The following is a 14,202-nucleotide window of genomic DNA, read 5'->3' as shown; positions in this document are numbered from 1 at the left end:
TCCCTTCACTCATGGCTGCTGGTAGAAGTGGTGTTGAAAAAAGGGAGAGAAGTTATTTCTACTCTTCTGTAGCTCCTTCTCTCTGCCTGGTAATTCATTGCCTTGCAGACCAGAGTACAGGAACACAAGCAAGCACCAACATGAGCTGAACGTAGGAGTAGCTGCCTGCTGACAAAGGTGGAGAATTCACTAAATCTCAGACTCCTCATCTGTGGCTCCCACAGAAGTCATACCGGTGGTCATGTTACTGTTCATTGGCAGTTACACAAGCAGACTCTAAGAAACTGTTGAAGCAAGCAGCTTTTTATACCAGCTAGGAAGGGGTAGCTGGATTCTTAAGTACTACCAAGATTCCTTTTTTCTTTCACTGTTGAAAAAAACCCACCAAATACCGAAACAACCTACCAAAACAAAAACAAAAAGGCAAACAAAAACAAAAACAAAAAAAAACCCAAAACCGAAAACAACAAAAAAACTCACAAAAACCTTCCTATACAAAATATCATTTTCTGCTATATTTTGCATGTAACACTGAAAAGTTATGGTTAACCAGATTTGGATTTTAAGCCAGAAACAATATTATTTGAAATTATTAAATCCTGTGTGAAAACTTTTTCAGGTTTTATTTCAAAATCAAGGTACAAATTGAACTTGGAAAAAATGTGTGCAAGTAATTATTTGCTTTGAATGTAACCCACTGCAAATGCTCTTGACTCATTTAAAAAAGAGTAAAGGCGACTCTGTTTCTGGTTCAGCCACTCAGCTACCTTTATTTTTAATTTTTTGACAATTAAACATTGCAAACCAAGGGTCAGTCTAACCATTTTTTTGTCAGTTTGTATGATTTTCTTGAACTCCACAACTACTGTTAGCATAGACCACTTAGCCTGTTTTCTGGACTCTTTTGCTGGAAAGAAAATCTTATCCACTGTAAGCAAATTGCTGACTTTCTATCAAGTATACAGCTGCAAAGCCTTGGCATTTTTTTTTTTTTTTCCCCTAGATTAAATGCTAGCAGTTTATACCATTAATTGTAGGTCATATATCATTCAGGTAAGAGGCACTCACTTTGATACTTGCCTTTTGTTAAGAACTGATGTAAAGCACTGCACACAGGAAACCACTTCAAGTCTACAATACCTTAATTTATACTGATGTTTCAAAACACAGGAGCTATTCTGCATATTCTTCATCACCTTCTGCTGGCATCTTACTGATTAACTACTACTTCAAGTATATGAAAATTAATAGTACCTCTCTAACACTGACTGTTTAATGGTTTGTGCTGATGTTATTAACTATAAAATTTTATGTACAATAACTAGGGTGAAAAAAATCTTTTACTGAAATGTATACTTAGTACATAATGTGTGAGTGTGTGTGCTATGAATGAGATGGATGCAAAACTCACACTTACTACCTCAGTAACTCATCATTAGGAAAATGGAAGTTAAATCTCCTTCACCTGAAGCAGCATTTACAACCTGTTAGGGTCATAAATGTCACAACAAATTCTTCATAAAAATGGTATTGCTGCCCTACCTTTCATAAAAAGATCCACGCAGAAAACAAAGCACGTTGTGAAATCCTCTGTCCTGAAATGGGCACTATGGATCTAGACAGATAAAGCAAGACGAAGATGGAGTGCAGCATGTTGGAATTTATGGTCTTTATAGGCATTTTTTAGAGTCTGTGGTTGTGGTAGTGGAAAGAATGGGTCGAATATTGCTCATAAAGTGAAATTTGGGCATCTCACTGATACGAAGAAAAAAGCGCTGTGAACAGGTCATCCATTCTTTTTCTATCACAAAATACTGTATTACTGAAAATTGTCCTGTTCATAGCAGCCCATAAAAACTAAAACTGTGGGGGTTTTTTTTATGTATGTTATATGAGCAGATTTTTTAAGCTTATTAATAACTATCTTGATATTTAATGCAGTTTTGATGATGCATCTTTATTGTTGAGCATAAAAGTTTTTAATGTTTTTGTGATTACAGTAGCTTACAGCTTTGCAGATAAACTGTATTTCTTGGAAATGTGCTAGTCCTTACCATTTTGAAAATCATATTGAGAGGCTGTATTAGCAATGCAAAGGCAACTGCAATTCATTTTACTTTACTGTGCTGAGTTCTGGGCTCTGCAGTGCAAGACATGGACATAATGGAATGATCCCAGCAAAGAGCCATGAAGTTATTTAGGGAATTGGACCATCTGATATGCCAAGAGAGGCTGAAAGAGCTGACACTATTTTGCTTGGAATAGAGAAAGCTCAGTGGGGATCCTATCAATATTAAAAATTTCTGAGGGAATGGGGAGTAAAGAAGACTGAGCCAAACTCTTCTCAGTTCTATTCAGTGACAGGACAAGAAGCATGAGAGAAAATTAAAATACAGCAAATTCCATGTAAATACAAAAAAAAAAAACCTTTTTTCACTGTTAGAGTGATGGAATGCAACAGGCTCCGGGGGTTTCCATTCTGGCTGATGTTCAAAACGCAACTGCATGTGGTCCCAGGCAACCTGCTAGAGCTGATCTTACTCTGAGCAGGGGATTGAACTAGATGATCTAAAGAGGCCCCCATATCAGCAATGATAATAGTATTACAAGTAAAAATTTGTATTAAGTATTTATGAAAGCAGCAAAGGTTTATCATACTGAAGAGGCCATGGTAAGATTTGCATTCAGCTGTTTGTGTAAATAGTTCTGAAGTTACTGAAGATATCTTCCAGAGGGAGGAAGAATATTCTAATTAGAATTATGGTGGAATATAAAATGCTTTAACCATTAATGAAAATAAAGTCCAGTAAAATCTTTTTTTGATAAATGAAGTGATTTACAGCAAATATTCCACAGTTCAGTGCAAAGCTGATTTCATGTAGTTATATGGGAACTAGAATCTGTTCACATGAGGATCTAATGACAAAGTGTTTGGTTTATAGTGAAAGCAACTGCTTGGTATTGAAACATGGGAAGAGCAGTTTGACTCTTTTCACATTTCATTTGATTGCACTTAGGCTTTATTTGAACTTGCTACTGTAAAGGTTTTGATATTATACTTAGTGGCATGTCTGCCTTTCCTTTGTTAGATCTATCCGGGCTCAGTGGAGTTAATGCAGGTGATTGAAGATTTTATACACATTGTTGGAATGGGAATGATGGACTTTCAGAATTCATACCTAATGACTGGAAATGTAGGTAAGAAATAGGAATTTCTTCTATCAAATTTATGACCTATTAAAAATCAGAAATTGCAAGTATGTACTATAAGGTTGCTGCTTTGAGCACAATCCAGACTGGGCTGCTCTTCTTCCTCCAGATTAACTCTCTTGCTTGGTTATCTCCCTTCTGGTTTAACACATTTGATATGCCTTACACATTGGACTTCTTTTTAATTGGATCTCAAGATCTAATCAAATTTTGGACTCTAAAGAAAAATCAGAAAATACTCACCAGAATATATGAACTGGTATGCGTTAAAGAATTTCCAGGATATACAATGTTTCAATGGTAATTTAGAAAATCATGCTAATTAAGATAATGATGATATACTTAATAGCTTGAAAAAGGATTTTTTTTTTTTTAAACGTTATCTCTTTTAATATTCTGTTCTCCCAAAGAACAGGTTTTTCATGTCAGCATGGACACATAAACAATAATTAAAAATTTAGTTTCCAGAATGATTTAAGCCTATAGATTCTTATGTCAGTTCTTTCTAGGTATGACAGTTTCAAAATTTTATTCAGATTTGGTTTTCAAACATTTTTTTTAGCACTGGAGAGTTGCCAGGCAATATAATCAAATAATAACAAACATCAAATATAAAAATGCTTAGTAACTGAATTCCAATTATTATAGCCATAAATGCTTCTGCAATATTGCAGCATTCTATTAAAAAATCAACCAAAAAAGTTAGTTTGAAAGGCTATTTGCTCAGCATTTCGTCTTTGCTTGTTATCTTCTTTATTCAATTAACTTTCTATAGCTGCATTTTCATGATGCCAGGAAGGTATTAGGTAGCTGTATGAAATGGACAAATTTAAAAGATTTGTTTTTCTGGTAGCAAAACTTTTGGTTTCATTACATTCTTTCGGATTTTCAGTTAGCATCTTCCTACATCTGTATGTCAATCAGTTCTTCAGAAAGTCATTGAAGTCAGTTAGAAAATAAGGTCATTTAGAAATTAGTTGGCAGAATAAAGAAAGGAAATTTTTCACCTGTCCCTATTGCAAATCTAACTTGCTGTGCAATAATAAATATTTATTATTGTTCTCCTGGGCATATTTAGAGTGATAGAACTGGAAACACTAGCCCCTGCAAGGCATAGCCTTGTATGGGAGACATGTCAAAGAACTCACCAAAAATAACTCTGGCAGTTTTAAAATGTTTAAAACATTTCAGTAGACAGCATGGGGAACTTCAGCTTTTAACCAGTGATTTATTATTTCTTTTGTTTACTGTTTGTGCTGTAATAACACTTAAAGCTTCTTCCAAATTGTCAGTCCTTCATTATGCTAGACCCAGCACGAATTTATGAAGAAAACTATCTTTATTGAAATGCTTGTTTCATGGCAGCTTTATGACAAAATAAAAAGATAAGATTGTTTAAAGAGCACAGTCTATGCTGCTTGCCGTGTTGTACTGCATTCTGATCTGTTTGTCCTTTGGAAAACTGAAAAAAAACTTCACTGGAAAATGCTTTAAGAAGACACATTCAAATAATCTGTGTCTCTACATATTCATGGTTTCAAAGAGTTAAAACCAAGGACTTTCCAATTGAATCAGAAACTATGCTATGCGCTGGCTAGCCTAGATAACCGCATAATTTTAACAGTCTCTTTTTTATTACCCTTCTCTTCCCACATGTAAGATATTTTTAGGCACTCAGGAGTAGGTCTGTTCTTAACTATATAACCATCAAAGGAATAGAAAGAAACTGAGAAAAGTAAAATTAATTTATAGGTTTATTCTGACTACCTAGCTCTGTGCTTTGACATACTGGTGTGTTTATCCTCTCATTATTGGTCAACCATCAAAAAAGGACAGCTCCACTGCTGTGCAACTCATTGGCCAGAATACTTCCGCTCAAGTGAAATGGTGAGATGGGGACTCAAGATTGTTATCAGCAAGAAGTAATTTCTTATTTTTGTAAACAAGGAAGGAATGTATCTGGAATAATTCAGTTTTAATGTAGCTATCATCAGGGAGGCTGGCATAACTGTCTGACTGACTATGTACTCAGAACTCAGGGAATGTTTATGTTGATCTCAACTGAGAGGAATGAAATGTGCAGTTGTTGTCTTGTCTTCACTTTAATTCTGCTGTACCAACAAGTGTTTAAAAATGTCTGTGATCTTATTATTTGTAATAAAATAGCAAACACATTTCATGCAGGAAGAAGATATGTGCGTAAAGGAGGCCCAAGTTTTATATATTAATCTTTAAATAGAACTATCCAATACTTACTCCATAGTTATTTGACGTAAAATGTTCCTTCAGATATTTTAAATGCTTTATGTTGTATTTTCATTTTAAAGTCACTTTACAGTTCAGATATATGAGAAAAAGGATTCTGTACTAAAGATGAAATACTGCTTCTTGTCAGACAAAAAATCCAGTTCTTCAGCAAATTTCAAACTATATTAAGTTTTTTGTTTTCTTCTACTAATTTCAGTTTACAAGTTTATTTCTAATTGATTGCCACTATAGTGGTTCGTATACAATTTGAACATCTAATCATGTTTGACAGATATGCTAAATCTCCTGAGATCCTGCACAAATGAAATTGTATTTTATCCATCTTTCAAGGTACAGAAGCAAGTTTCAAGGCACAGAAGCAAGTAGCTGTGTTTTAACAAGTTACAGCGCAACAGCTACACTGCAGTGATCATCCACTGCATATTCACAGCTCATGGCACATGGGAAGTTATGAAAGTTACATTAATAGTATGGTAGGCTAGACCATGCCACATTATTATACATCTGAAAGTAGTTAAGAAATTCCATATGGACATTTGCCATACTACTGTGAAACTTTTCAGTGCGGTGGCCTTTATCTCAAATTTTTCATTGCTTCTGAACAAAACATCAGAGATCAGTTCCAAACCCAGATGATCTGTGCTTTGGGGTTCATTTAAGCAGCTCGATCAAATCAAATGCATTACCATTAACATTAACATGGAGCCCATGTCCTCTTAGGTCTTCTCACAAGGACTGAGAGTGTGCTATGAAAATATTAACAAATGTAAAAGCAACAATTTGCTTTGATTGATAGTGCATGGCTGGGACAGATGGTATTTGTTTTCTTTGTGTGTGCTCAGTTCTATATTATATTCCTCTAGGAAATGATTAGGTGAAATAAAAGCTTCTGATAGGGGATGGAAGCCTCCTTCCTCATCCTGCTCCTTCTCTTCTTCCTCCTCCTCCTCCACCTCCACCTCCTCCCCCTCTTCAGGACCTGCTGAGCACAGGAAAAGGATAGTGTGAGATAACAACATCTTGTGCTGCCACACAGTGTCCCTGAATTAGCTGAAAGCACAGACCCACCTGCAAGGTTACAACATGCAGTGGGAGAAAAGCTTTTAAACCATACTACATTCTATGTTAACTACTTGCTTTCAGATTTCTCTGTTTTAAAAGGTGAGTTACTGATTTTAGATCAAAGAATTTATCTTGGCTTTTAATGGCCTTTTGAAATTTTTTTGAGAGCTAAAGGCCTAAACAGATCCACCTAAGGGCTTTGGGTGATTTGGGGGTCACATCACAGTATACTATTAAGAATTTTGAAGAAATGTACTAAAACGTGGCTGAATTGCTATCAAGAAATATAAAGGGAGCAGTAATTAGGAGATACATATGTCTATGGCAAATTAGGATTTTGTAAAAGAAAATTTTCCCTCTGTTGTGAAAAAAATTTCATTAGCAGCAGCCAAAATTGAGTCTCTCTCTGTCAAAAATAAAGCTTACAGCTCTTAGAAGATATTAGAAGGAACACCCAATAATCTTGAAGTGCAGTGTGTTTTCATGGATGTTATTTAGAAGTGACAGAAAATAGAATTTTGAGCATGAATAAAGCCACTTTTTGTTAATCTTATGAGTACTGATGTTTGAGTGATCAGTAATGTCCCAAAATATGCAGATATCACTAAGTTATTTAGATGAGTCAAAGAGAGGAAAATCTGAAGATCTGCAGGAGGTATAGAAAAATGAAAAGAGAGTATCTACTGGCAGATAAATTCAGTGTTGACAAAAAGTATTTAAGAGGGACTATTTCAGACCATACATAATGTAGGAATCCAAGAGAATTCAGTAAAATCCAAGAGTTGCTTTTGAGCAGAGCTCAGAGAAAAACAGAATTAGGGCGCAAAAAAAGCAGCCTAAAGAAGGTACAGATTTGGGAGGTGGGGTTTTTTGCTTTGTTTTTGTTTTTTAGGTTTTTTTTTGTTGTTGTTGTTGTTTGTATGTTTGGAGGTTTTTTTTCAGTAGCCATCGTTTGCAATGCCCTTTTCAATTAAGATTATATGGTTGTGATTCGTTGCAGTTTCTTTAAGCATCACAAAGTTTGCCAAAGTTACCCTAAGCTTCTATATTCAAGGGAAACTACTGCTCTGGAGAGCAATTCATACCATCTCAGACATCTAAAGTAAGGGCATGGGTTGTGTTCTGGAAGTTTTTCTACTGGCAAAGTGACTAGCTTAGGCTCGAATGATTCATGCCATCTAAAGCAAAGAGGAGTCTACCTTGTGAGTAAATAAAACCTGTGAAAACAGAAAGGTTCAGAGCTGCATGATAAAAAAATATAAAATAACAGATTGAGAACTGAAATGATTAGATATTTGAGAACAGATTGTTGAAAAGGGCTAGATGTACATAACTGAAAGGTGAATGAGAACAGAAACTAGGCTGACATTTCTGTTTAATCTTTCTCACAGGAAAAACAAAGATTCTTAACTAAACCATGCATTGGAACATGTAATTCTGAATGAGCATGAGACCAAGGTCTTAAAAGGAATAAAATAAAAGCAGGTAGACATCTACATGGTGAATGCAGCTAGCTATGATATATGAAAAAATTAAAAGTTGTAAGCTATGTTTCCAGGCATAAATAATTTTCTAACTAACTTATCTCTACTTTAAAATGGCTTCCATGACACTGGTGCTTGGATGATTAACCTTATCCAGTGCAATAATTAACATATACATTTTCATTCAAGACTTCATACTTAGCTGCTTAAGATAAGATTTATAAGTATTGGCTGAGAGAAAAGTCTGACTTCTGCCTTCACAGACAGTATAGAATGCCACAGGGGAGAAAATTATGTTAAACCAGAGTCTGTTGTCCATTGTCTTTGTATACTTTCTTGTTCCCCCTTCAGTTTTCCATTCCATGTTCATATCCATTAAATTTATCCCAAAAGGTTAAATAATCCAGTAGGTTTATGGAGTGTATCTTAAAATCTTACAGTCCTAACTAGAGATACATAGAAATCTTAGTGACCAAAGGAGTTTCCAGAAGATGTACCCACTCTAGCTGTAAGACAAAAGCAATGATAGACCTGCTGAGCTTTGGGAATCCTAGAAAACGAACAAGCTGGATTTTTATCTCTTACTGTGGGTTCTTTCACCTTTTCCCAAGGTAAGACTTGTAGGTTTTGTAAACGGTAGATCCTGCTCATACTCTCTAGAAACTTCTCCACATTATATGGTTATTATATTATTCTAATGGTGTCTGCCTAGTCTGCTTATCTTTTTTGTATCAGAGCTAGTCAAGTGTATCTTAAATGCAGCACTCAAGATCCTCTGACTCATATATCATAAATATGGCACTGGACTAATATATACAAAGAGACTAAATTTGTTTCAGTATTTGAAAGGGTCTTTTTTTCAAATATATTTAAAAAGTCACTTAAAAAAGACACAACATTGATACTAATTTGTCCAAAGGTGTAAAGAAATGTTTAGCATTTTCAGTCAGGAAACAACTATTTTAATAACTATATACACATATACTCAGAATTAATTTGTAATGAAATTACTACTTGTTCTGAGGCTGCATAATGCTAAAACACAGTATTGTGAATTTAGAAATGGATATTTGTGGTTATTAAAAATTCAGCTGGTAAATTTTCAACACTTGTCCCAGTAGAAAGAAAATTGGACCTGTCAGAAAAATTAAAATGCAAATTTCATAGAATGGCCCAAAACAGCCATTCAGATCTCTTTCTTGTTTCCATCAAGTTATTCCAGAATACTGCATGTTTTTGCAAAGCAAAATTTAGGTGGACAGCCTTATTTTACTTATAATTTTTAAGAAGGTGAACGGGAATTATTTTTGTAGTGCATCATAGTTCATGTGTAATACCTCTGTAATAATTATTATAATTATGTTTGTTTTGTCAAGAACCAATTTTATCAAGAAAAAAAATTAAATGATTTTGCAAAGCAAATGCATTCCTAATAGATATAAAGACACAAGTCCCCTTCAGTTCACAGAGTATTTATATTCTCTTCAGATTTCTACATAGCTTTTGAATAACAAGCAATATTTAGCTAACATTAATTTTTTATATTTTATTACATAATTTTGCTATATAGACTTTTGCTACTTTCCGTTATCTTAATATCCAATTTCTTCTCAAAACAGCCTGAAAGAGTCAGTGCCCATCATCTTTTAGGCTAGAATGGGCTTTTATGAATGTGACTATAAACATGAATCAGAAAGGACTGAGTGCATGCTTGAGAACTGTCCCACAGTTGTCCATACTGTTTAATTCCTGGCACCTACCCAAACAATGTTGAGGCATGGTTCAAGGGGTAGTCCCAGGTAAGAAACCAGTCCTGGTAGGCATAATTAATGTTTTTCTCATTGTACTGTGCTGCATAGTTGGTCATACTTTGTTTTTGGATAGCAGGCATGGTAGTCAGAGCAGTTGTAAGTTCTGCTTTCTGTCCCTTTTCACTTATGACTTTGGCTCCTGCTTCTAGTCCTCTGTTTCACACTGAGATGTAGCCCACCAGTCTTTCCTGCCCCAAACCTGCATTCTGTCAGTTGAAATGAAAGTGGGAATCTGCCACATTTCTTACTTCACTCCGCAAAAAAAAAAATCCACTTCAGCTCCCAAGACTCATACACAGGCAGTGTCACCAACCTGTTTTCCTATTCTTCATTTCTCCTAAAAATACATAACAAGCTTCTTGTAGCTAAAGGCTACCAGAAGAGACAGTTTTCAGAGAAAAAATAGACAAAAGGATAGGAAAACTACAGAGCAAGGTCAATTGGAATTGTTTTATACTCCTTCATACTCCTGTTCACTGTATATTCATATAATTTCCTTTGCAGCAGCCTCAGCATTTCCTTGATCAGATCAATATGTTGTCTTTCAGAAGACTCAAGTTTTCTTCACTGATTAAACAGGAAATCTTCATTTAGAAAAAGACAACCACCACTCGAAACAGAAAGCAGTGTCTGAAGCCATTTGTGGAAACAACTTTTTACAGATTTTGAGTATACGTAACTTAGATTCTTGTATCATTCCTAAATTTCTATCTCTAAACTCTTTACTGAATTACTCTGTTTATAGACCCCTTTTTACATGAGCAATTAAAAGCTGATATTTTCTAAAGGGATCATCTGTTTTATGACAGGCCATTTTTTTAACAGGTGAACATAAGTGTTGCCCTGAGAAACTAATTATCTGATTTTATTTACTCTTTTGCCTCTGACAGCTGCATCTTTAGGCTACTCCCAGCAATTTCCAAGTAGAATGAGGCTCAAGGGGATAGAAATTAAGAGTCATTGGTGGTAGCTTTGCATTAATGAAATAAATGCACACCCAAGAGGCAATAATCATATTCAGTGAAGTATAGTGTCAATACATTCCAGGCAATACAGTCCTCCCCTTAAACAGGGGAGGCACCAGAGTGTCACAGTCAGATAAGGCGCAATTCTGCACAGACTGATGAGTCATTATGGGATTTTGTGTCCCTGTAAGGCAGACACCACAAGAATGTCCAGCCAGCATCTGGTGGTACACCAGCTAGAGGTGGTCAGCTAGAGATGGTGTGTCTAAGTACTGTAAATAGCAAAGTTCACCATCAGTTTTAATGAATTCTACTTTTGTTACTCACTCACTACTGAAAATGAAAGAAAGAAAATTACACAGATCGAAATTAAAAATCCACAAAATATAAATTAGTTAAAGTAAGAATAAACCCAAGGAAACATACTTTCATGTGGTAAAACCTAGCAAAATCAGTGGAAATAGACTGATTTCCTATCAAACAAAACAGAAAAGTGAGAGAAAGATCTATCTAGACTAATAGACAAATCAGCCTGCTGTGACAATTTCCTCAGTGAAGACTGTGGGTTTTATTTCCAAATAGCAGTATAGATCTGCCTTTTTCAAAATCTATAGCCTGGAAGTAGCATAACAAATGCTTCCTGGAAGTTACATAACAGCCAGGGAAGATTTAGATTGGATATTAGTAAAAAATTCTTCACCAAGAGGGTGATCATGTACTGGAACAGGCTTCCCAGAGAAGTGCTTGAATTACTGTTCCTGGAAGCATTAAAAAAAACATGTAAATGAGGCACTTGGTGACATAGGTAGTGGTGGTCTTGGTAATGGTTGGACTTGATGATTTTAAAGGTCTTTTCAACCTAGTTGGTTCTATGATTCTACGATAACGAGGTAACAAGCTGGATAAGGATTTTGTATTTCTCTTCAAGTTTTGTGAGTGTGTAGGTGGATTATTAATAGCAGAGAAAAGTATTTTTATGGTAAATAATTATTTTAGCATTGAAACTATAAGATATTGTTGAGATCAAATGTAAAAGCCATGTAAACATATGCAGATATAATTCTGATATGTTTCTGCCTGTGTAATTTTTATTTTTTTTTTTTTTTTTTTTTTTTAATATGTAGAGTTGGAGAGTATATGGACCACGGATACTCTGCAATTCTATTAAGATCAGGTTATATAATGGTGACAGAGCTAACCATGTCAGTAAGATCAGTTCAAAGCATCCATGTGCTGGATTTGTTAAAATCAGGAACAGGGTCCAAAAGTTATGAAGTGTCTTTTGTACCTTGTGATTTCTAAACCTGTAAATTCATTCATTTCATGGTTTTTGTTTTGCTTTCCTTTGACTTCATCTGTGAGTTTTAGGACCCTATTTGCTGCTCTGGCTCAAGGCTGAGATAGGGGATCTTTGAGAATGTTTGTGATACAAATCAGATTGTTCTACTATGGGTGAATATAGCTTCCCCCACTGGAAAATTTCAAGAGAGACTCTGAAAAACGGTTTTTTTTTGGGTTTTTTTTTTCTTTTACTCCCCCTCCTCTAAGTCTTCACAGTGCTAAGAAAAATGCTTTCTCACTCAAAAAATGTGACACAACTCTGTGCCTGTGGTGTTTGAATGGTATCAGATGCAAGGAGAGCAAACGCTTAAATTGCCCCATCAGTGGTACCAAATAGCTTGATATTGCTGTGGTTCTTTTTATTTTTTTGTTCTAACAAGCACTCTCCACATACATTGAGATATGCAGACAGCCACAGGTAGAATTTTTCAGTAAAATAAGAATATAGTTTGGAAAAAGATCTTATACAGAAAAGAAATTTGAACTCATTACATGAATGACTTTTCATATAATCTATGGTTCAAAGCTTGTGCTGTTCTTTGATGAGTATTGTTTTGTGGGCATTTTTTTTCTAACTTATAAGGTCTTCCACTTTGTCATGTTTTAAGCCCAGCTGGTAACTCAGAACCACGCAGCCACTCTCTCATTCTCCCCTCCTTTCCTTCCCACAGTTCCCGAAGGGATGGGGAGGAGAATCAAAAGAATGTAACTCCCACAGGTTGAGATAAGAACAGCCCGGTAACTAAGGTATAACACAAACCACTGCTGCTACCACCAATGATAATATTGATAAGAGAAAAGAACAAGGGGAGAGAATAAGACTGCTCACCACCCACTGACCAATACCCAGGCCGACTGAGCAGTGATCTAACCCTTCCAGGTAACTGCCCCCAGTTTATATAGTAGGCATGACATGCTGTAGTATGGAATACCTCTTCGGCTAGTTTGGGTCAGGTGTCCTGTCTCTGCTTCCTCCCGGCTTCCTCTGCTCCCTGGCAGAGCATGAGACTCACAAAGTCTTGGTCAGAGTAAACATTACTAAGCAACAACTAAAAACATCAGTGTTACCAGTGCTGTTCCCAGGCTGAAAGTCAAAACCACAGCACTGCACCATCTAGTAAGGAGAAAAATGACTGCTACTGCTGAATCAGGACACACTTTTAGTGCCAATTTCATTAGTTAATAGTTAGCAGTGTTAGTTATATGCCATTTTAGCAGTGTTAGTTATATGCCATTTTTTGTAATTTATTGTTATAAAAATCTAATGGCCTCACTATCTTCCATTACTCAGTAGTCAAGTGTCTTGAAAGGAAGTAGATTCATCAGGGACTGTAGTGACAGGACAAGGGGTAATGGTTTAAAACTTGAACAGGGGAAGTTTAGACTGGATATAAGGAGGAAGCTCTTTCCTGCTAGGGTGGTGAGGCACTGGAATGGGTTGCCCAGGGAGGTTGTGAGTGCGCCATCCCTGGCAGCGTTCAAGGTTTGACAAAGCCTTGGGTGAGATGGTTTAGTGTGAGGTGTCCCTGTCCATGGCAGGGGGGTTGGAACTAGATGATCTTGAGGTCCTTTCCAACCCTAACTACTCTATGATTCTATGATTCTACATCCATGGGAAAATAGTATATCGTTATAGTAAGTTGTCCAGAAATCACTGTCTCTGGTCTTGTTGTAGAGCAGCGTACCTGGAATGTGAGCTGATCTCAAAGGTAAATAATTGGAAAGCCATTTATATGTGCATAAATTGTGCCCTTTGGTGAAACATATTTCTGTCCTATATTGGCACCAAAATCTCATCTCCGATAAAAGCAGAAGAATGAAAAGAGACTGGCCTGCCCAAGGGGAAGGAACTGTGGGACAGTAATCAGGATGATTGGATCTTCAAGGATTGGCAGTCAGGCAGTCTGCTGCATCTACAAGATTTCTTTCATTTCTGAGGGAAGCATTTATCAAAAATACAGCAAGCTTATCCCCTCCTTTCTCATTTTTACCTCAAGAAGTTACAGTATGTTCATAAAGATTAAGGGGAATGTCTTGTTTTGCCATTAAGTATCTCAGATT

At 35.9% G+C, this 14,202-nt stretch overlaps 1 protein-coding gene across 1 annotated transcript in view; it reads left to right on the top strand.

Annotated features, from left to right (window-relative positions):
* The window catches only part of ADGRB3 (adhesion G protein-coupled receptor B3), a 478,713-nt gene that overhangs the window by 241,399 nt on the left and 223,112 nt on the right, over positions 1-14,202 (top strand). The window contains exon 12 of the mRNA XM_065681454.1: positions 3,090-3,198. Within this exon, the coding sequence (XP_065537526.1) occupies positions 3,090-3,198 (109 nt within the window). The remainder of the gene's footprint in view (positions 1-3,089; positions 3,199-14,202) is intronic.

The sequence above is a fragment of the Lathamus discolor genome, chromosome 5 (genome assembly GCF_037157495.1).
Source record: "Lathamus discolor isolate bLatDis1 chromosome 5, bLatDis1.hap1, whole genome shotgun sequence".
Lineage (NCBI taxonomy): Eukaryota > Metazoa > Chordata > Aves > Psittaciformes > Psittacidae > Lathamus > Lathamus discolor.
The sequence above is the reverse complement of the archived record's forward strand: the minus strand, read 5'-3'. Positions and strand labels throughout refer to the sequence as shown.